The 23,770-nt window shown below is 36.8% G+C and overlaps 1 protein-coding gene across 1 annotated transcript; it reads right to left on the bottom strand.

Annotated features, from left to right (window-relative positions):
- Positions 1-278: 278 nt before the first annotated feature.
- On the bottom strand, positions 279-23,338 carry LOC144959636 (serine/threonine-protein kinase Chk1-like). The gene is made up of 13 exons (XM_078892291.1): positions 22,826-23,338; positions 16,541-16,637; positions 15,366-15,489; positions 14,429-14,493; positions 13,482-13,551; positions 11,804-11,992; positions 11,290-11,394; positions 9,818-9,919; positions 8,315-8,411; positions 7,736-7,892; positions 5,651-5,782; positions 4,099-4,203; positions 279-1,780 (listed from the first exon to the last, which is right to left on the bottom strand). The coding sequence occupies exons 1-13, from the start codon at positions 22,900-22,902 to the stop codon at positions 1,250-1,252; spliced, it is 1,851 nt and encodes a 616-aa protein (XP_078748417.1). The 5' UTR covers positions 22,903-23,338; the 3' UTR covers positions 279-1,249.
- Positions 23,339-23,770: the final 432 nt, after the last annotated feature.

Here is a 23,770-nt window from a genome sequence, read left to right as displayed (position 1 = left end):
TTTTATCTTATTGTGTAAATTATAACACGTCTGTACAAAAAATTTCCTTTTTGGGATGCAATAAAGTATTATTATTATTATTATTATTATTATTATTATTATTATTATTATTATTATTATTATTATCATCCATAACAATGTCATAGCTACATGACGGAAGTGCGAGGGGTTGATTTTAGTCTTTGTTTCTCATGCAGTCAGAGCAGTAGATCCAAAAGTAAGTAACCAATACACAATGTTGCTGGTCAATAACCAATAATGACAATAAAAAGTAGACATGGATATGGAAATCACTGGTTTATTTATATATTCGTATATTTAAAAAGTCATATTCTTAATAAATATTATTTTTCCCAGTATCAATAATCCAGGATTATCAGCTCAACTCCAGGATGCTGGGATTTTGGCTTGAATCCGAGACAATCCCACCGGAAAATCTGGGATATCTGACAGGTCTGCCAATAAACATATGTTACAGTGAATGACATAATCAGTCGGATTGTGAAAAGTTTTTGACTGAGATAGTGCCAAGTTTAGTTAGAAGGTTGATTTTCATCAAAAATGAGTTCTTGTCATAAATGATTAAATCAACACTTTTTGTACATCTTCCGGAAATATCAAAGTTTAATTTCACTTCTAAATATTTTTTTTACAGCTAGTCAAGTTGAAAAAGTATGAAATTTGAGATATATCTGACCACAACTTCATGAAAAATCACCCAATTTACTTCAAATAAATATTAAAATGCTCAGGGGAGCATATTATTTCAGAAAATGCAAAAAATTTTTCACCTTCCGGCTGATTTTGCCATGCACTGACACATATGTGAGACTGGCTGAGAAAACCCGGAAAGATGTGGCAAGCTTCGATTCGAGATATGAGCCAAAATCGAAGATAAAGTGTTTCTCATAGCAACAAATTTTAATCAGAAAAAAAATTCATAACTTGGATTCTAATAGACATAGAAAGAAAATTTCAAGTGGTAAATGATCAGAAAGATGTGGTCTACACCACTGCATACATAACTCAATTTATGAAATTTGCGCATCTTTCCGGGTTTTCTCAGCCAGCCACGCCTATAATATACAATTTAATGCAGTGGAAATCCTACTTTTACTGGCCAAAGATGAGCATAGTATCATCTAAAATTGTTCTTTTAAATTGTCACTTTCGTCTACTTTGAACATTTCACAGCAATTGGACACAAAATTGTTCGACTGCAAATACTGTATGAGACAGATGAATAGTCTTAAATGGTCTCACATTTTTTGAATCGTTCAAAAGCTTCATCGTTTTCCGTTGGTTTTGAAGGGGTCAAGGTCTCTCCATTTTGCAAACAATTTTCATTGATGCCAGTCGTGTTCGAGTTCAATTTAGAGTCTTCTCCATCACAACCACGGACCAGATTGTCTCGTTTTTTGGGCGTGTGCAAAGCAGATTTCGGTGATTTCTCATGACAGGAAGTCTCTGTAGCTGTCGTTACAGTTTCAGTTGAGGGCGACGATGACACTGGTGATTCATTTGACCTTTTTGATGATAACAGTGGTGATGATTTATCCGTTGATTTGACTGCTGTCTCTGATGATGGTGATGATGATGTGGTAGCTGTACTCGTTGAGGATGTTGTAGGGGATAATACTGTGTTGGAAGGTTGAGAAGATGTGTTCGGCAAAGCCGCTGATCCAATGTTGAGAAAAAGATGAGGTGACGTCTTTTTGATGATGGGCTTCAGCTTATTTTTGATGCGAACAAAATGTCTCTTGAACTCCAAACCGTCACCCTGTGTGTTTGAGGGAGAGAGTGAGAAAAAAAGTTAAAAATGAACATGACTTAACTCTTTCAGCACTGAGGCTATATTCGCATTTCCATCAAAAAATGACTGACACCTGATTGAAGCAACATGAGAATGACAGACAAGTTAAGACAAAGCGACATTCGAATTTGGCGCAAAATCTCAATAAAAATATCCCCCTAGGGCGAATCGAATGTTCTGATGAAAGAAATGATACCATTGGTTCAATTTATACATAGTACTTTTGTAGTAAGTAGGATTGGATTACATTATTTTTGCCTTTCAAGACCGGCCGCACTGGTGCAGCCATTGGCCAGTAGAACAGATTCTGATCTGGCTGCACAGTGAGATCAATGGCGCTGAAAGAGTAAATTGTTTGTTTTGTTGTTTTTAAGGGTTTTACGGCGCTTGCAACACATTAAGGTCATATCAGCGCCAGTAAAAAGGATGAAAATGAGATAGTAAAAAGTTCTAGATTACAATTAAAGCATCCCATGATAAGGCAGACAAAGGGGAATTGGTTCAAATAGGGAACAGATGTAGATTCCAAGAGTACACTATTAGTGTACTTAGTTTGAGATTACCTTAAAGTCTCATCCGGACACAAGCACAAGTCCTTACTCAGAGGAATACACTCAAATGTTTACAAATCATATATAATACATAAACAAAACATAATACAGTGCATAACAGATTTACAAGGAAAAAAATATCATCTCCCAAAACTAACTATACATTCGACTGTTTCCCTCCCAGCCAGGGTATCAGGCCAGAGCCAGGACAAAATCAAGTAATCTCATTCCAAGACAAAGACAGAAAGCATGTTGGAAAACAGATATAGCATCTCCTAAAACTAAACTTAAGTATTTTGGTGATAGGTCTCTTATGAAATTCGGACCCACGATTTGGAATGATCTCCCTAAATCTGTGAGATTCTCGAGCTCAATAGACATTTTCAAAAAAGCCCTGAAAACACATCTTTTCAGGAAATATTTACTTAATTGAATTTTAAATGTATTGTATGTGACATTTATATTGATGATGTATTGATGCCCTTTTATGCTCTTAATTGTTTTGATACCTTGGTTGAATTGGGATTATAAAATATTTTTTTAAAAAGCGCTTTGAGGTTTCGACAAAAGGTGCTATATAAATATGCTTATCATTATTATTATTATATAGGGGGATAGAAGACACAGTATGTATCTCCCTGCCCACTATGGGAGGTCAGGAACTCTACCCAGAAAGAGTAAATTGATGAAAGATTATGGGTATGGAGAAGTGCCGGGTGAGGACACAGAATAAAAATATCACAGTGCAAGGGAACCATTTGTCTGTCATCTGCATTTTTTGAGGCCGCAAATATCAGGGCGATCCGCAAATTTTGGCAAATTTCCCAAAATTAGCAAATAGTGGCAAATTTTGGGAAAATTGGCAAATCGCATGGCAAATTTTGAGAAAAAAAAAGAAGAGAAAACAAAATAACGAAAAAAAAAGTGCGAAACTTGAAAAATGTTGCAGCTTTGCCTGGGCCCAAACCAAGGGAAGCTACTCTCCATGGATAATGATCCTTTAAAAACTTTGGAACAACGCTATTGATAATGTAGCCTCCTCGTAATAAATTGTCTTTTATATTATTTTTTTTCTGTATCGCGGGTTAATTTTTACTGAAACGCTTAGTTCTCCTTGGCAAATTTGGTGGGGGGGGGGGGGGGGGGGGGGGGGGGGGGGGTTTGGCATATTTTAGGTCCCAATTTGGCAAAAATTGCAGATGACAGATTTGTAAGTCTGGATCGATCAGTGCCTGGTGCATACCCTTGTCAACTTCTATAATAAATTAAGCCTTTATATAGCGCAATATCCACTAAACGTGCTCAAAACGCTTTACAAGTAAGAGGCCACTTGCCAACAGCAATATTTTTTAACATGTAGGATGAGACATGACGCCTGTTAGGCGATATTTCAATTTTGTCGGACGCTGTCATACCACAAGACCACATAGCCGCACTTCTATCTCTCTCTTAATCTCGGCCAGGTAGGTGTCTTATCCATTGGATCTCGAATATTTCCACCTGAATGAGGGAGAGAGAGAGAGAGAGAGAGAGAGAGAGAGAGAGAGAGAGAGAGAGAGAGAGGAAAGAGGGAGAGAGAGAGAGAGAGAGAGAGAGAGAGAGAGAGAGAGAGAGAAAGAGAGAAGGGGGGAAGAGATAGAAGAAAGAAGGAGAGAAAGAGAGAGAGAAAGAGAGAAGGGGTGGGAGAAGAGAGAGAGAGAGAGAGAGACATGAGAGACGGGGGAATGTGCATACCTTAGAGAGCCGGAAGTCAACTAGGATATTTCCTGCCATTTCAATAAGACAGGCCTTGAACACGAGTTGTGATTTGCGTCTATCAACGGTCGTCATTGTCAACAACTGCAATGGAAAGTAACATTTTTTAAAAATAATATTTTAAAACGGGCATTTATATAAAGCAATATCCGCATAAACATGCTCAAAGTGCTTTAAATGGAGTCCCAAGCCAAGAGCAACAGGTAACATGTAAGACAATACATGATTCCTGCAGTCGCATATTATAAAGTTTTCAACATTCATTTAATAGGGGGTTCCGGATAGCTCATTTGTTAGAGCACTTGATTCACACACAAAGAGTCCCAAGATTGATCTCGTGTCAACCCAGCATTGAATGGGAAGCCAGGTCGGTTACATCTGCCAGAAAGCACTGTGAACTTTCCACTAACCCCAGCAGGACAAAGACACAAGTCCCTAAGAGCCATTATGTCAATGAAGCAGGATGTTTTTTACGCTGGTCTATCGCAAAGTACTTTCTGTCGTCGTAGCAGACCTGCCAAATTGAAAACTTCAAACTTAGTAATTTTTATGTCAATTTTTAGTAATTTGACAAGGAAGTTCGTAAGTCCTGAAATTGTGTAAGAACAACCAAAATATTATCATTATTATTATTATAGTCGTAGTAATAGTAGTTGTTGTTCTTTTTCTTATCATCATCATTAGTATTATTATTATTATTAAAGTATTACTAAGAATTAAAAATTCGTAATTTCCATAAAATTTCGCAATTGGCCATGGAATGTGTCTAAAATTCGTAAAATTACGAAAAATTCGTAAGATTCGGCAGGTATGTCGTAGTGATGATGATGTGGGATTAGTTATATTTTTGACATACTTCTTCACCAATTTTTTTTTCGCTTACTTACTTACCTATCCACTTGGTTCCTTGGTGGATTTTATTTAACAGTCTCGCAAAATTCCAGGAGTTTTCAAGGAGACCTAGAATTTAAGAAGGCTGCTGGAACCTTGCGATCACTACTGGGTGGACAGGTCAGAAAAAAAATCATGGGTGCAACCTGGATCGATCTTGATCCCTTTGCATGACGTGAAGCGAGTAAGCACTCTACCAACTGAGTTATTGGGACTTCCACAAAGACTTAAACCGCGGCTATGTGGTCTAGTATTATGACACTCGCTTTCGGATCGGAAGGTCCTGGGTTCGAGCCTCGCTCTCGGCGCATAGTTGAGTCCTTGGAAAAGGCTCTTTACTCACATTCTCTCACTGTACTCAGGTGTAAAATGAGTACCTGGCCGTTAACAGCGTTGTCTTTGTCCGAAAAATTGTAACATCGCCTAACAGGCGTCATGTCCCGTCCTACATGTTAAATGTTGCTGTTGACCAGGGACCCTTTGTAAAGCGCTTTGAGCACATTTAGTGGATACTGCGCTATATAAAGGTCAATTATAGAAGACACAGCAAGTGACCTCCTGCCCACCATAGAAACAAAACCACAAAGCCCCTAACTGCATTCGGAGCAAATTTTTAGACATGAGCATTAATCTAGCTTACCATGAGGTCTGGGTTTTTCCTAACGCTGTAGCCGAGAACTTCCAGCACGGAGCTCATCTTGGAAAACGTCTCCTTCTGCCCAGTGATGACAGAGAATCGTGTCAGACGCCGAACCAGTTTTTGAAATGGTGTCTGAGGAGGAATAAAATGATGAGATTTTTATTGATAATTTGCGTTTAACCAAAAGACTCATAGTCGGATATAATAATAATAATAATAATAATAATAATAATAATAATAATAATAATAATAATAATAATAATAATAATAATACTAATAATAATAATAGTAATAATAATAACAATAATAATAAAAGATCTTTATTGTCCATAAATATTGCAATTTGTAATATAGTTACACTTGTTATAACGTTATATGATAACTATAACATTGAACAGATATTTCACTCCTACTTATTTTCTCTCTCTCACTCACTCACTCTCTGTCTCTCTCTCCAACACACAAAACTATGAGTAATTATATAATAATAAAACAATAATAATAATTTTATGCAACCCAAAAAAGGAATTTTGTGTCCAGACATGTGTATTAAAAACATAGTTGCCAAGTTTAGTTTTCGACCATCACAATTGCCTTGTCTCAATTCTGACATCTGGCACCAGTTTGTCTAGACTGACACCATAAAAATGGGAGTGTCACCTTTAAATTCATGTTATTGCTTGCAATTGTTAAAAGAAGGAAATTTTCATGGTTTAAACTTCTGGTCAGACATGACAGCTTGTGAAACAGTTATAAAATAAAATTAAATTAAATTTTTTAAAATTCCCTACCCATTGTCTCAGAACGGTATTATGTCGGAACGAACCAAATGCTTAAAAGCTGAATTAAATGTTAAACTGGTCAAAAATATAAATTGTTGACATTAACATCCTAAAATATGGTATCCATAAAAACTCCACAAGTCTGATATTTCTGGCTATAAATTCAATTTTCAACATCTTAACCAACCCAACTTAATACCGTTTTGAGACAAAGGGTCACATATTCATCCCTAAGCGCCGCAAAGTGAGCTAAGGCTAGGTGACTTGCTCAAGGCCACACAGCTTGGCGGGTAGTCGAACTAGGTAACTTTCAGGTATGAAGCAAAGACCATACCGCAGAGCCACGGTGTCCCATAAGGCGCGCTACGCTGGCAGGTCAAATGGAGAGGAGGAAGACAATTTTTTTTTCCAAATGAATATTATATTTAGTTTCATTTACTGTATCTTTACTGTGTTTGTTTTTATTGACACTATGAATCCTTGATTTGGCTATGAATTATTATCATTAATTTTTTTATCACTCAAAATTGATAATTTGTATTGTATTGTAAAGTGCCCAGAGCTTGTGTTTTACACGAGAATGAGCGCTGTATGAATGTGTATTATTATTATTATTATTATTATTATTTAACACGAGGTACTTTTCTACAGCTCAGTTGGTAGAGCACTTGCTTCACTAGCAATGCGACCGAGAACAATCCCGAGTGCTGTCGAGGTTTGGTTTTTTTCCGACCCCCTGTCCACCCAGCAGTGATTGGGTAGCTGGGTCAATTAGATATGGTGGAAAGAACTTTGCGATAGACTAGCATCAGGCCTAGAAGTGATTCAGGAAAATATTTTTCCCTGCTTTTTCCAGGCTCTGGGGAGAATTTAAAGGTAGTATTTTCAAGCATGCTCATCAAATCTAGACCAGACACTACTACCAGTAGTGTGTTTGATGAGGTATACCGGTATCTGTGGGAAACTCTATTACAAATACAAGATAGACCTCGAATCGACAAAGCTTTCAAATTCTAAAAGAAATGGCTTATTGTTGGGTAATGATTACGCGGAAGAATACATGTTGGGTTGCTGTTCACCTGGATTTTCCTCACGGCCTTTTCCCGGCCCAAGGCAATCTTCACAGATTTTTCCGGTCGGGAATTTTCAAAATAAAACTCCCGGCTTTTCCCGGCCCACCTCGAGGCCTGTAGCATCCTATCCAAAGGGTAGCACGCAATTGCTAGTGTCCGTTTCACCGGGATAAACTCCCAACACCATGGGGCCTTACGGCTCTACTGAAGGACCAACTTTCTCTACATACCTGAGAGTTTGCAGGAGTTGAAATTTGGGAATTCAACAGCATGTCCTCGGTCTGCGCTGGCTGTGAGAAACTGATTGGGTGACACACCTCGGCAAACCGGGACGTGGCCGTGTTGTCATTTGATGTGCTGATGATGTCTGGCTGAGAGGCAGTTATGCTAAAATACAAGAAAAAAAAAGGTGGGGTAGGGGTGGTGGTTGTAGGGGGGGGGGGGGGGGTATAATTGAGTTTTGTCGACTTCATACTTGTTCATAGCCGTACAAATGCAGGACGGTTTGAGAAAAATTGTCATAATCATTACATATAGGTACTGTGGTCTGGAAGGTCCAGGGTTTGAGCCTCGTTTCAAGAGAGAGAGAGAGAGAGAGAGAGAGAGAGAGAGAGAGAGAGAGAGAGATAATAAAGCACTATATGAACAAATTATTATTATTATTATTATTATTATTATTATTATTATTATTATTATTATTATTATTATTATTATCATCATTATAATGATTATTATCATTATTTTATCATCATCATCATCATTATCATGAATATCGTTATCAAATTTTTAAAATGACAAAAGTTACCCACCCTGTAGGAGAGGAAAGCCTTCCGGAATCTTCCAGCACAGACAATCTGCGTCTCTTTGTGGGGTTAGTGGCCGAGGGCGATGTCATATTTTCCTCTTCTGATAAATTAAAAAAGAAATACAATTTAGATAACCAAACCTGACTAGTACTGCGAAAAATTAGCATGCCTGCCAACTTGAAAATTTCAAATTCAGCAGAGCTGCCAACCCCATCTGATGAGACTGTGTACAATGGGACCTCAAAATGGGGGAGATTTCATAAAAATGGGTACAATCCTGAAATCGACGGAAACTATTGTGAAAGTAAGAGGAAGAGGTATACTTGCATAAAGTCACACCGCACAAGCTCAATTGCAGCAACAATGATTTTCCAAAGACTATAATCCAATCCTTTCAGAATTCTACCTCCCAGCATGAAGATCATAATTGGTCAAAAAATATATGGTCACCAAGGTTTCTCAATAGGCTAGTAATAATATAAATTACAACTAAAGAAAACTGAAGTGACTCTGTACACTGAAAATGGGTACAATCTTGGGGGAAAGGGGTACAAGCGTACAATCGCCGAAAATGCGTACAATTCCGCATTTTTTGCAGTAGGTTGGCAGCTCTGATTCAGTAAGAAATACAAAATTCATCAGTAATTAATGGTCAAATTTCAGTAATACTAAAGCAAACAAAAATTATGATAGATACACCCTTTTATATATGTAAAATAAACTTACCATGTTATATAGGCCTACTACTTATGCGGGTCAAGCCTCAATCAAAGTCCATTTTCCACAGCATGGCAAAATATTCATAAGAAATCAAGTCCAGTGAAAAGTAAAAACTACATCTACTACAAATTCAACACACTATATATATTATTTTTAATGTAGCATGCGGTAAATAATGTAAAAACATCAGTAATATTTCTTCACTTTCCGTAAGTCCGTAGTTGTCCTTACACTACCGTAACAATTACGGCGTGTCCGTAATAATAGGCAGGTATGTATTAGTAGAATTACAAATTTTTGGCTCCAGCTACAGAATTGCATTTGCCTCTTTTTGACTCAATAAATCTTGTTGAGAAAGAAGGTTTAGTTCCTTAGAAATTATATTCAGGACTGTGGACCATATTTGGATCATGTTGAGAGCAAATGGTTTATTTCTAAAGCTATTTAAAGTAATTTTTTTTATTTTTCAGTGCTGATGGTGACAAAAAGTGAAAAAGTAGGAAAATGTTGAACGACTGCCTTTAAGCCCCATTTTTACTGCACTAAACCCCACTTTTAGAGCAATTGAGATGATAATCATTGATACTCTAGCTAACTTCTGGAGAGTGAGGAAACTGCACCTGTGTGTTCCACCACACATCAACTCTCTCATTGCTAGCACATTGTTTCGAGAAAATGTAATTTTTAAAAGGAGGAAATTCCTCCTCTAGAATCCAAAATCGCGGATTTCAGCGGATCCGAGGAAAACCATCAGCACTGATAATTGAAAAGTTTGCTTCTCTTTACCTTCTTGCAGAGGGAATGACTTATTATAAAACTGGTGCTTCATGATTTGGGGGATGGTGTATCTTCTTGAAGGGTTTTCTATCAAGACTGAACGGCATAGAGCTAGAGAGAGAGAAAAAGATTGTATGAATATTGCATATATATACAGTAGTTGTAATAAATTGACCCTCTAAATACTGGAGAATTTCTACCTATAATAAACTTAAACAATATAAACACAACTAAAAGTGGAGTATACTTATTTCTCTTGAACCTGAGCCGTTATAAAAGCTTGCTTGAAAAAAAATCAGAATCAGATCAAGAATTTTTTTAAGGGATCGAGTGTATATTTTACAAATCAATATTAATAAAGGGAAATAACCATTTTGATGTTTAATCTTTATAAGCATTTCATTTTCTAATTGAATGCCTTCCAATCAAAGATGTTGACTTAATTTATTTTTTTTCTTCACACAATATTTATAACAAATAGTTAAAGTATAAATAATACATGAGAACATTAAAAGTATAATCAAAGCTAACATCCATATTTTTATGCAAATCTCCAATACATTATGAAAGATTTTAGTGAAAAACAGGCGTCATATAAGCAACTGAAATTTTAAAAGTTGATGAAAATTATTTATGATAGGTATAATTCAAGGAGCTACAAAGGAATGAAAAATATGCTGAATTGATTCAACCTGAGTGCGGTGAGAGAATGCGAGTAAAGAGCCTTTTCCAAGGACTCAACTTTGTGCCAATCAGAGCGGGACTCGAACCCAGGCCAAAGTCGAGTGTCATACCAGTAAACCACATCCAACCAAGTGGAGTACACTCAAATGTTAACAAAATATATTCAAAATACACAACAGAGAGATTTACATGGAAAAAATATCCTCTCTCAAAGCAAATACTATATATACATCTGTTTCCCTCTCAGCCAAGGAGTCTGGCCTGGGCCATGACAAAAGCAAGTAATTTCATTCTCGGACAAGGAATCTGGCCTGGGCCAAGACAAAAGCAAGTAATTTCATTCTCAGACAAGGAGTCTGGCCTGGGCCAAGACAAAAGCAAGTAATTTCATTCTCAGACAAGGAGTCTGGCCTGGGCCAAGACAAAAGCAAGTAATTTCATTCCCAGACAAGGAGTCTGGCCTGGGCCATGACAAAAGCAAGTAATTTCATACAGATATAGGGGAATAGAAGACAAAGGAAGGATGACCTCTCCGTCCAGCATAAAAAGTAGTCCTTCAGAAACATAAGGCCCATGGAATTGGACTTTATCCTGGCTTCTATGACGTGAAACAGACAATAGCAATTGCTTGCTACCATTTGGGTAGGACACTAGTTAGACACAGCAAGAACCTCCCTGCCCACTATAGGAGGTCGGGAACCCCACCCAGACACAGCAAGGGCCTCCCCGCCCACAATGGGAGGTCGGGAACCCCACCCAGTTTTTTTCTTCAGACTATGACTGTTGACATAACTTACAAAGTGCAAGAGTGTCAATCTTGTTCCAGGGACTCGTGGTAATCTTCCGTTCCTTCCAATTGCGATAAAGTTTATCACAGGATCTTGGTGCATCCCACGGCAATTCTTGTCAAATAAGGATACCAAAAAAAAATTATTAAAAAAAAAAAAAACAAAAAAAAAAAAAAAACAGGAGGAAAGAGGGGAAGGTTGTAAATAAAATACAAATAATTAAATGTGCTCAAAGCGTTTTACAAGGGATCCCTAATCAATAGCAACACTTAACACATAGATCAAGACATGATACCTATTAGGTGATATTTTTTTTTTTTTTCCTACAGCAATGTACTCCTTGAATAAGGCAAGAGAGCGTGAATAAAATGCCCTTTTCAAGGGCTCAACTATACGCTGATTCGAACAATGGATTTTCTGACACAAATATGTTTTAATCTCTATTTAGAAGCATCTATGCTTACTAACTAACTACTGTCAATAGTAAATTTGGTCCCTGAGATTTGGAACACAAATGCCTCACCTCCTGCCAAAAGGGTGACCAGAACAATCCCACAAGACCAGACATCAGTCGGTTCAGCGCGGTAGAACTGGTTCTTGAGGACCTCTGGCGACGTGTATGGGAGGGTCCCACACATTCTGTTGAGCTCCCTCTCTTGTCCTTGGTATCGGAATATTGTTGCCATGCCAAAGTCGGTGATTTGAAGAACGTCTGAGGAACAAATTAGTGTCAGGGATTGAGAAATTTCAAAATACACAATATGAAATTTTTTTTTTTCTTTTTTTAAAGGGTTTTACGGCGTTTGCAACACATTAAGTTCATATCAGCACCAGTAAAAAGGAAGAAAATGGGATAGTAAAAAGTTGTAGAATTACAATTACAGCAACCAAGAAAAGGTAAGACAAAGGGGAATTGGTTCAAAAATTGTTTTTGTTTTTCAGGGTTTTTACGGCGCTTGCAACACATTAAGGTCATATCAGCGCCAGTAAAAAGGAAGAAAAGGGGATAGTAAAAAGTTCTAGAATTACAATAAAGCATCCAAGAAAAGAGAAGACAAAGGGGAATTGGTTCAAATAAGAAACAGGTGTAGATTCCAAAAGCACTCTATCAAAGTACTTTGAGATCACTAAAAGTCTCATTCAGACACAAGCACAGGTCCCCGCGAAGAGGAACACACTCAAATGTTTTACAAATCATATATAATATAAAGAAAGCATAATACAGTGCATAACAGCGAGATGATTTACAATGAAAAAAATACCATCTCCCAAAACTAACTATACATTCGACTGTTTCCCTCTTTGCCAGGGGATCCGGCCAGGACCAGGACAAAACCAAGTAATCTCATTCCAAGACAAATACTGAAAGCATGTTGGAAAACAGATATAAGGGGATAGAAGACGCAGTAAGTACCCCCCCCCCCCCCCCCCCCCCCGCTCACTATGGGAGGTCAGGAACCCCGCCCAGTGGTTCAAAAAGGAAACATGTAGATTCCAAGAGCACACTACCAAAGTTCTTAGTTTGAGATCACTAAAAGTCTCATCCAGACACAAGCACAGGAACACACTCAAATGTTTTACAAAACATATATAATATAAAGAAAACATAATAAAGAGATGATTTACAAGGAAAATAAATATCATCTCCCAAAACTAACAATACATTTGACTGTTTCCCTCTCAGCCAGGGCATCTGGTCAGGACCAGAATAAAACTAAGTAATCTCATTCCAAGACAAAGACAGAAAGCAAGTTGGAAAACAGATATATGGGGATAGAAGACGCAGTAAGTACCTCCCTGCCCACTATGGGAGATCAGGAACTCCACCCAGCATAAAATCATGATGGATTACACACAGGCACTTACTTATTTAATTCTTATGCTATCCATGGAAATTAAATCATACAGACATATTTTTTTTAAGCCATCAAAGGTCAAAATAGATCCAATAATATAGTCTGTTGACAAAATTAATCAAGGCTCTGATTGGACAAATACGCTGGTTCGGATAAGTAAGACTGGACAAATAAAACAAAATGAGTTCAACCATGACCTAAATATTGTTTTATGTTGATGACAAACATATTCTTCTGGTTGGACAGATGAAACAAAATGAGTTCAACCATGACCTAAATCATATGTTTTTTGTTGATGACAAACATAAAAAAAAAAGCTCAATTTTTAAAAAGAAATAAATTTACCATTTTCATCCAACAGAAGGTTCTCAGGCTTCAGATCTCGATGACAAACTCCCCTTGAGTGAAGATATTGCTGGAGAAAGAGGAAAGATATCAAAAAGTGAAAACCGGCTGTGCATTTCATGTCGTAAGTAAAGCAAGAGAGCAATGTTATTTTTGGTTTACACAAGATTTTTATCAGATCCACCTACTGTCTATCTAGGTGTGATTGGATAGCTGGGTCTTTTAGATCTGGTGGAAAGTACTTTGCGATAGACTAGTATCCTATCCAAAGGGAAGCAGGCAATTGTGCGATAGACTGGCGTCCTATCCAAAGGGTAACAAGCAATTACCATTGCCAAGTCCATGCTAAAGAAACTGGGAAAAACTCAGGCTCAATGGGCCCAATGGCCCTGAAGGTCGACAAAACAATGCCAAACTTGAAAAAACACATTTTTAAAATTTTGGCCTGAAAACCTATCTATCAAAAATCGATCAATTACAATGAGCCTTATTTTGTCCAAAACTTATCAGAAGCAGAGTCGAATTTACTGGTAAGAAGATGAGTCTCTTTCACTTCTTGCCAATTGGGTGAACTAAAACTAAAATAAAATGTCCATTACTCAATCCCTAAAAAGATATTTTAAAAATTCAAATCACATTTTAATTTTAAAAATTAAAATTCAAGACCCTAATTTCTTTCTACGGTATTGTCAATCCATGAATTATTTTAGAATGCTCTAACAGCTACAAAATGTTTATTTTTTAATCAGGAGTAACCAGTCTCAATTCTAACCCCCGCCCTGCCCTGCCCACCCCCCCCCCCCCCCCTCAATCAATGCATTTATTGATCTTACTGTTGTCAAACTGTAAATTGGCAAACGTAGGAAAATGAATGATCACATAAATTACATCCTGTAGTCAAATGGAGCTTCCCCTCCCCTGATTCAAATCAATATAAATCTACTCACAACTCCTTCAATTAGGTTCCTGAAGTGACGAAGAGCTTCTGATGTTTTCATACCTTCATCAGGCTCTGCAAAAAAAAAAAAAACATAAATAAATAAATAATTTTTTAAAACTTAAACTTTAAAAAAAAAAAGAATATTTATATTATAATTATAATATCTCCCTTGACTTGAATTTGTTCTTGGTGTTTGAATTATTTTTATATAGATTTTTGTAATTACTTAATATCTGTGACTTTTATTGTTGAATGCTACAAAAATGACCCTTTGACACAGTCACATCTGTATCAAAGGACACCTTGCATAGATAATTGTGACTGCCTGAGCATAGCCATCGTAAAGTTATAGCCTGACACTGACCAAAAAATTACGCCAAAATGCCAGTCTTTTGCCAGAAAAGAAAACAAATTGTGAGTTGTATTCAATAGTTCAACCAATGAAATAACGACAACTCACTAGATGCTGCACAAACCTAAAAAATGGTGTCAAACTGACAATCCTAGAGCGGGTTATAGTGTCAGGCTATACGTTAACGATGGATACGGCCTGGGCCAGTGATCTAGAAATTCAAATTGATGAATCAATTGATATTTCTTCATCTTCTGAGCTAGATAAAGATTCAGGCATTTTAATTGCCGAGTTACAAGAAAAGATGAAAGATCTAGGGCATTTCGGCGCTATCTTGTTGTTAAATTGAATTCGTATCACGTTTCCTTCACACTTGTCTCACTGTAATATGTTTTGTTTTATATCACTGTAAAGCGGTTAGAGCCTGTGACAACGGGGTAAAGCGCTTTCTAAATGTCATTTATTATTATTATTATTATTATTATCTCAATTTGATGCTGAAACTGAAATTGGACGCAACATAGAACTAACTCCTTCAAATGGAGTCCCCCGATTGATTACACGAACAAATAAAGATAATTTGAATATTCACCTATCCTGTCAAACAACTCTCCTCCACTTGCGTACTTCAGGAACAAGTACTCCACCTTCTCAGCCTTGCGGAAACCAAAAAATTTGATCACGTTTTTGTGATCCAACATCTTGTGGATGCAAACCTACAGAGAAATGTGTCATAAACAAGTTCAAATATTCATTACACAACGTTTTGCTTAAAATGATTCATAAAACTAAATATGGTCAACATATACATTCATGTTTTATCTCATTTGACCCTAGCCCTCTACCTCGGTATCATCCGCTCTCCCTAGGCATTTTTGCAAACCTGCCTAATTTAAAATGCCAAAATCAGTAATCAACACAAAATTCATGAAGTAATAAATGACAAAATTTCAATTATATCTAAATGCAGGTGACGTCAGATATCGCCTACCAACAATGCAGTTGTGCAGAGAGGTCATCAGGGTTTTATTGTGGCATGCGGGTGACATTTTTGCTGTTGTCAACGGCTACCATTAAATTACTAGTTAGAGATCAACTTAGTTATCATATAATAATAATAATAATAATAATAATAATGCTGAAAACTTATATAGCGCTATAACTCCGAGACACCAGACTCTAAGCGCTTATATATATCATGGGTGTAGAACTGAGCAATAGCCTTTATAATGCTAATGAATTGTTTTTTTCTCTTAACAGTGCAAAATTTAAGAGGAAAAAAATGTATCTATCTCTGGCACCAATCTACTGTAAAATCAAAACCCATAATATTTCTTCAATTTCCGTAAGATCGTAAATGTTACCAAATTCCCGTAACAAATACGGATGATCTGTAAAAGTAAGCTGTTATGTTTTTGGAACTTTCAAAATTGTAAAACAAACTTATACTAATTCACCTTTTCACAAAAAATTTTGAGAATTCAAAATTCCAAATTTGACTGCATAAATTGAACCAATGATAATCTCTTTCATCAGAACACTCAATTGGCCCTAGGGGGGGTATTTTAATTGAGATTCTGTGCCGAATTCAAATGTTGCTTTCCTTAGCTTGTCATTCTCATGCTGCGTCAATCAGGTGTCAGTCATTTTGTGACGGAAATGCAAATATAGCCTCAGCGCTGAAAGAGTTAAGTATTTAAAATTAATCTGGATTTGTCGCTGTGAAGTGAAAAAAAAAAATCAACTGAATATATGATTAACACAAACCTCTTTCCTAACAGTCTCTTCCACGCCTTTATTCTTCAAGTTGATGATTTTTACAGCAACACATTCCAAGGTGGCCTGACATACAGCAAGTTTTACTCTGGTGAATGAGAAGATGAATGGACAATTAAAAGTAAAAGCAAAATGAGATAATAATTTTTTGATAAAATTCCATACGCAGTTGCCATTTAAATGAGGACTATTAGAAAATATACTGATTACTGAATACTCTCATTTTCTCTTCTTTTTCATTGTCTGTCTCTGTCATTTTCTCCTTTTTCTCTCTCACACACACACAATCATTGTTATTAATATCAATGCTCTTGTTTTCTCTTTTCTTTCTTTCTTCCATTTTCTTCTTTGTCTCTCACTCATTCCCTCTTTTAACTTTTAGTTTCAGGCACAGACCATGCCAGTAGGTAAATGTGAGCAATCTTATTAATTAACCACGGAGTGACGTCAATTAATATTTACTCTCATTTTCTACCTCTCTCTCTCTCATACTCATTTTCTTTCTTTCAGATTTTCAATCTCTCTTTTCTCTCTCTCATTTCCTCTTTTTGCCTCAGACCGTGCTAGTTGGTAAATCGTCAACACTTAACAGTCACGGAGTAGGGAGTGATAGTGATATGTTAATAATATTAGTGGTACTGGTACTCTCATTTTTTCTTCTTTATCTCTGCCTCTGAATCATTTACTAAGTTTCTACTCTCCCCCCCCCCCCTCTCTCTATATATATATTTAATTTCCTTTTTTTGTCACAGACCTTGCCAGTAAGTAAATCATCTACTAGCTATTTACGATTAAATGCCAAGGATTGATCTTGTTGCAAAACTGTTTTACGTGAATTGTTTCTGTGTGCAGGAAATCCTACTTATTAGACTTATTTAAAAATCTAGGACTTGGCAACGATTTGTCACTTCGTTCTTCTGTTTTGTTTTGTTTTCCGCTGAATCCAAAAACAACAGTAATTTTTGTTTATTTTGATATGAGTTGAACTCATCTTGGAATTCATAAAAAGATTTATTACAATTTTTTTTAAATGCCAATGAGTGCAGACTCAGATCCTTTCTACAACCATTGACTTTGACAAGGAATAAGTATAAAAGCAGACCTGCCAACTTGAAATGTAAAAAAATCGTAGTTTTCAGAGAAGAAATAGAAGTCACTATAATTAACTTTACAAATTAATATTTTACATTTATCAGTTTTAAATATGTCTTCAAAACCCTGAATAGGTGCTTTGTGGCATCAAAGTTTTCTTTTAATCACATTGTAATAAATCAAAATTGTCTTTATTTCTATTGTTGAAGCCAAAAATTCGTAGTTTTACGATTTTTTCGTAGTAGTTGGCAGGTCTGAAAAAGTGAATAAGTAAGGAATGAATGATTGGAATTGGAAGAAAGTGACGGGATTCGAGATTTGTATTTGTATGTGCACAAAATAGAGGCTGGACTGAAATCACTGCATGCAGCTGAAGAGTTCCAATTTGACTCCTTGATTGGCAGTTGGCACTTCCTTGCCTGTCTGGCAATAACAACAGATCTTTAACACAAGATGAAATTAAATAGCAGGCCTGTAAATGGTTGGTGAAAAAATTGTCGGAACTTTTTGAATACGCGAAAATAGACACAACAGGACAAAAATATGGACACAACACAAGATATGACACGTCAATTGACTAGTCAAATCATCTCACTTTCCCCTACTTATCTATAATAAGGTCCTTATTTTATGGTATCAACAAAAAAAAATCCCAATTATTTGAGGTCCCAGGTCTGAGTTAGTTGTAAAATGAAAGGAAGAGAACAATTACTACCCTTTTCAATGATGTGTATCTAGACGTCTAGTGCTCGACACGGGAAGCTGCGTATCTTCGCTCCTGTTTGTGTTAAATGTTTACGCTGATTCTTTTGTTTATTTGGATTAATTCTTATGGAAGAAGAAGAAGAAGAAGAAGAAGAAGAAGAAGAAGAAGAAGAAGAAGAAGAAGAAGACGATGAAGAAGAAGAAGAAGAGGAGGTGGTGCGGTGGTGTGAGAGCTTTCGAAGAAGAATATATATTTCGAAGAAAAATAATTATTTCACATTATTTTTTTTCCGTCTCACATCGGGACGGAACCAAAGAAATATAGAGACTGAGAAATAAGAACCTGAGATATGCATGTGTGTCGGTAGCAAAACAGAGAGAAACCTTCCGGTCCGGTTCGACACACTTCTGTGTGTGCGTTATTTACTGACTAGGTGCGTGTGTGAGGACGACTCGCGCGAACTTCGCGACCTCTCTCTCGCTGGCTGTGGCACAGTAGCCAAGCAGTGAATACATAAAGGTTTACATAAACGTCTAGCGGAGCGTGTAGGTGGCATGATAATATTATAGCTAACTGATAGACGGCATGTTTTGTCTTTGATGCGACAAATAAAAAGTTTTTTTTGTATTGTTTTTTTAAGTCGGCATTTAGTATAGTATAGTATAGTTTTCCAGCGTATTAGGCGTTTTGTGCCTTTGCTGATCTTGGCATTCAGTTCATCGAGATAAAAGTCAATAAAAAGCCCTAACAGATCTTTTGACCTGTATCTATAATATATAAACTTTTTGATAAATTGAAGGCCCTAACCCTAACAGATCTTTTGACCTGTATATACGTCTAACCCTTTGATGGGATCTTAATGGGCGGTTCAACTATGCTAAACATGTAATCTGCCAAGTGGCTATCTAAGCTATTTTTGAAGGCGTTGACACTTGGAGCATTGGTCACCGTTTCAGGGAGACTGTTCCAGCGGTCGATCACACGTTGATTAAAGTAGTGTTGCCTAAGCAATGTGTTACACCTTGGTTTATGCAGCTTGTAATTATGACCTCTGGTTCCATTGTTTGCAAACACGAAAAGTTTACTCTCGACTTGATACACACTGTGTGTAAACTTGTATGTTTCAATCATATCACCTCGTACTCGTCTGTATGTCATGCTTGGAATTTCAATACGTTTCAGTCTATCCTCATATTGCTTATCTTTCAACCCAGGAATTACTTTTGTTGCTCTGCGAAGCACGCCTTCAATAAGTTTCTTATCTTTCTCAAATTGTGGTGACCATACTGAGTTGCTGAACTCGAGATGGGGTCTGACTAATGCAGTAAATAGTATTTTCATAGTTGCTGCATCTAAATAGGTAAAAGATCTATTGATGAGTCCAAGGATTCTGTTTGCCTTATTAACTTGTGTTTCTATATGCTTTGAGAATTTTAATTTAGTATCAACATGTACTCCCAAATCTTTCTCAAGTTTTGACTTATTCAGAGCTGTTCTGTCGCTACAGTGATGCTGTCTCATATCGTAGTGAAAGATTTTGTTTTTCGTTCCAAGATGTAGCACTGTGCATTTTCCAGCGTTGAACTTCAGTTGCCAATCGTCTGCCCAGTTGACTAGATTGTCAATATCTAACTGAAGACTGTCTCTATTTTCTAGATTGTTTACCTTTCTGTATACTTTAGTATCATCGGCATACATTGAACATGAGCTAGACAAAATACTTGGTAAATCATTAATGAAGATTACGAAAAGAGTTGGACCTAAGACGCTGCCTTGTGGCACTCCACTAAGAACTTCTGTCCAATTTGACACTGTGCCTTGCACGCTAACTCTCTGTTTCCTGCCTACTAGAAAATGCTTAATCCAGCTTAGAGTATTTCCTTGTACACCATGAGCTTCCAGTTTGTTTAAGAGTCTTTGATGGGGAACAGAATCAAAAGCTTTAGCAAAATCTAAGTAGATTGCGTCAACCGAAGATCCTTGGTCGAGAAACTCTGTCCAATCATTTAAAGTCTTTAGGAGGTTAGTTGAACATGACCTGCCAGAAACAAAGCCATGTTGGCATTCAGACAGTAACTTGTTGTTCTTTAGGTGAGTTATGACATAGTCTCTAATAATGCTCTCCATTATTTTGCAAACCACTGAGGTGAGGCTAACTGGTCGATAATTGCCCGGATTACTCTTGTCTCCTTTCTTGAATAACGGTGTAACTTGTGCTTCTTTCCAATCGGGTGGAAGAGTTCCTGAGTCAAGTGATTTTTGGAACAGTAACGCTAATGGTTCGGAGAGTTCTGACAACTGACATAATACGCGGGGTGGAACATGTCAGGTCCTGGGGACTTGTTCATATTGAGTTTGTCTAGTTTCTTCTTTACAGTGTCTTTGTCGAATTCTATATCTGATAGTATGTTGTTTACACTTTTTCTTTCACATGTAGGTATATTAGTAAGATCCTCGTTGGTGAATACACTGCTAAAGAACTTGTTAAGAATATTGGCTTTGTCAATGTTAGATGAGGCTGTCTTATGATCATCATACAAATCCGCAATACCGTCTTTAGTCTTCGTTTTTGTTCTAGCATATGCAAAAAACTTTTTCGGGTTCACTTTAGCCATACGAGAAATAGATCTCTCATAGTCCTTTACAGCAATTCTGCATGAGCTTTTGGCTTGATTTCTGGCCCTCGTGTAATTAATATAGTCTGCACCCTCTCTAGTTTCTAAGTACTTTTTGTAAGCTTGCTTCTTTTTCTTGAGTTTTGCCAAGACTGTAGGATTGATCCACCGAGGTGAAGTTCTGTCTGAACTACTTTTAACTTTTGGTACGCTGATGTCCACTGCAGACATAACTTCAGATTTGATAATAGTCCATGCATCGAGTACAGACAGGTTTATTATTTTTTGTGTTAGGTCTGCAGCTGAGACTAATTCAGAAAGCTGTTTGTAGTCGCCTTTATCGAAACAGTAGCGGGGTTCGTTCGAGTAACATTTCTTTGTGTAACATCTAAAGTCAAAATATAAAACCTGGTGGTGACTCTTGCCTAGTGGAGCCTCATGTCTTATTGAGTCAATCATTGAATGTTCATTTGTAAAAACCAGGTCCAAAATATTTGGGTTTTGCTCTGAACGGTAGTGAGTTGGTTGCTTAACGTGCTGTGTTAAGAATGAATCCCTGACAGCTTCCATGAATTTAGAAGCAGAGTGATCTGAGTCCTTGGGGGATAACTCGTTTGCCCAGTCTACTTCAGGAAAGTTAAAATCTCCCGTAACTAGAACATGTGATTTGCCTTCTGTCATTTTAACTAAAAGTTCATTAATCTTATCATTGTTTTCAAAAGAGCTATTCGGTGAACGATAAACCGAGCCAACTAACATCCTATCATTGTCTCTAAGTGTTATTTCACACCAAACGGATTCTTTGGATGATGACAAGTTGTCTGACAACTTGACTGGTTGAGCATTTAGCTTTGAACGAACCCATATGGCTACACCACGATGACAACTTTTATCCTGAATATTGTGAAAACAATCAAAGCCTGGAATCTGAAGTTCTACCGGCTCGATTTTACCTCTTTGCTGATTTTTAGGTAACACTTCAGTTATACTTATAACATCAACACTCTCAGCATCAATCGTTAATAAAAGTTCATCTCTCTTGTTGATAAAAGAATCTGAATTTGTATAAAAGCACTTTAAAATGTCCGTACGATGACGGTCTAATTTTTTGTACAAGCACTTAAAACTGTCCGTCTGATGGGGGTTAAAAACATTCTGTGCATTAGAACTAAAATCGTTGGTTATTTTCTTTCCTCCTCCTCTCTCTTTCTGTCTGCTGGCCTGCCCTGTCTTCGATTGGAATCTACAACTTTCCCCCTCCATATTGTCCACTTCTCCTCTCCCCCTTTCTGTATTGTCTCTTCCCTTTTTTTGTCTCTCATCTCTACCAATTTCCTCATCTCTTCCCTTTCTAAAGGGGTGTAATCCTTTTTTAAAAAAATATTTTTATGTATTTCTGATTGGCGGAGTTTACGACCATTTCTCAGAACTCCAGAAGCCTGCTCCTCATTCTTAATTGATATCAGAAGAGGTCTTGTACCAGGGGCTTTGGAGTGTAGGCGTTTACAGGTTGATATGTCAACATCAGTGTCTAAAGTTTCTTTACAAAAAACGGAATAAAATCTAATTTTTTCGAGGAACAAAATAAAAGTCTTTTATTTTCTTTTTTATTGGTTCTGTACTTTGGCGTCACGAATTTTATTTTTACTATTATCTTTTCTTTTTTTTTTTTGTTAGCACTAAACTTATAGATACCTAGAATAGTATAGAGCAAAATCGTACTGTCGGAAATTCGACAATAGACGGAAGATTTACAGGCCTGAAATAGTGCTCAAATGCCAAATCCAGCTTTTTTTAAAAAGCAAATTGAACAGTGAAACGTAAGGTTTTATAATAATGCCTATCATAATCATGGCCACTCACTCTCCATAAGCTCCTTCGCCAAGAGTTTGGACAAATTCCCATCCCTCCACAAAGGGAATTGGCTTCATCAACGACATGATGGATGAGATGAAATTTCCCTCTGCGAAAGGCCGAAGTTGGGGAGAGGGCGAGGGGAACACCGACCTGAAAGTCAAAACTCCAAGCTCACACTGCAGTACAGACTCAGACAACAGTAGCTGATGACTGATGGACTGATACTGAACTGATGATGATGGCGATGGCTCGACTTCGCTTCGACGTCGACAGATGATCAGCTCCAAGTCCCCAAATCCAAATACAACGTGCAAAGACCTTAGGCTAGTACAGAATCCTGGTCTTGAATGAGACAAGTCTATAAGGATCTTTTTAAAAATATTAGTTTGACAGCTATCACATAGATTATTTCTTTCAAAGTGAAAAACCACAGGTCATTCTCCTATTGTCTGTTTTCACATTTAGCGGCATTTCCCTCGCTATTGTTTGTTTTGACCGGAAATGGTCATGTTGAACTGTAAACTTTGACCGAGACGAAAATTATGTTTTCGAATCCTTTCGAATAATAATGTTCGTTTAATTCTATGGTTCAATCCGATGTTGATCCGATGTAAATAAATAAATTTATCAATTTATTATTATTATTATTATTATTATTATTATTATTATTATTATTATTATTATTATTATTATTATTATTATTATTATTATTAATAATAGTAATAATGATGATGATGATGATGATGATGATGATGATGATGATGATGATGATGATGATGATGATGATGATGATGATGATGATGATCATGATAGTAGTAGTAGTCGCGTAGATTTCTAATTCGATTTATGTTTCTCAGGTGGTAGTTTACTGACTGTGTGGACGTTGGTGAAATGCGTGGTCATGTCAAGATTATTATCAAAGTGGAAGCCGAAGTTTCTGACGGATGGTGA

Source organism: Berghia stephanieae, chromosome 14 (assembly GCF_034508935.2).
Source record: "Berghia stephanieae isolate SIO BIC M18660-M18661 chromosome 14, UCSD_Bste_1.3, whole genome shotgun sequence".
Taxonomy (NCBI): domain Eukaryota; kingdom Metazoa; phylum Mollusca; class Gastropoda; order Nudibranchia; family Aeolidiidae; genus Berghia; species Berghia stephanieae.
The sequence above is the reverse complement of the archived record's forward strand: the minus strand, read 5'-3'. Positions and strand labels throughout refer to the sequence as shown.

Bases quoted from the DNA above. Each gene is read 5' to 3' on its own strand.
- LOC144959636 (XM_078892291.1), bottom strand. From the start codon at position 22,902: ATGTCGTTGATGAAGCCAATTCCCTTTGTGGAGGGATGGGAATTTGTC. The intron at 4,204-5,650 runs GTAAGCTAGATT...TTTCCATTGCAG, and splicing joins GGAAAAACCCAGACCTCATG to TTGTTGACAATGACGACCGT. The intron at 1,781-4,098 runs GTATGCACATTC...TCAAACACACAG, and splicing joins TTGACTTCCGGCTCTCTAAG to GGTGACGGTTTGGAGTTCAA.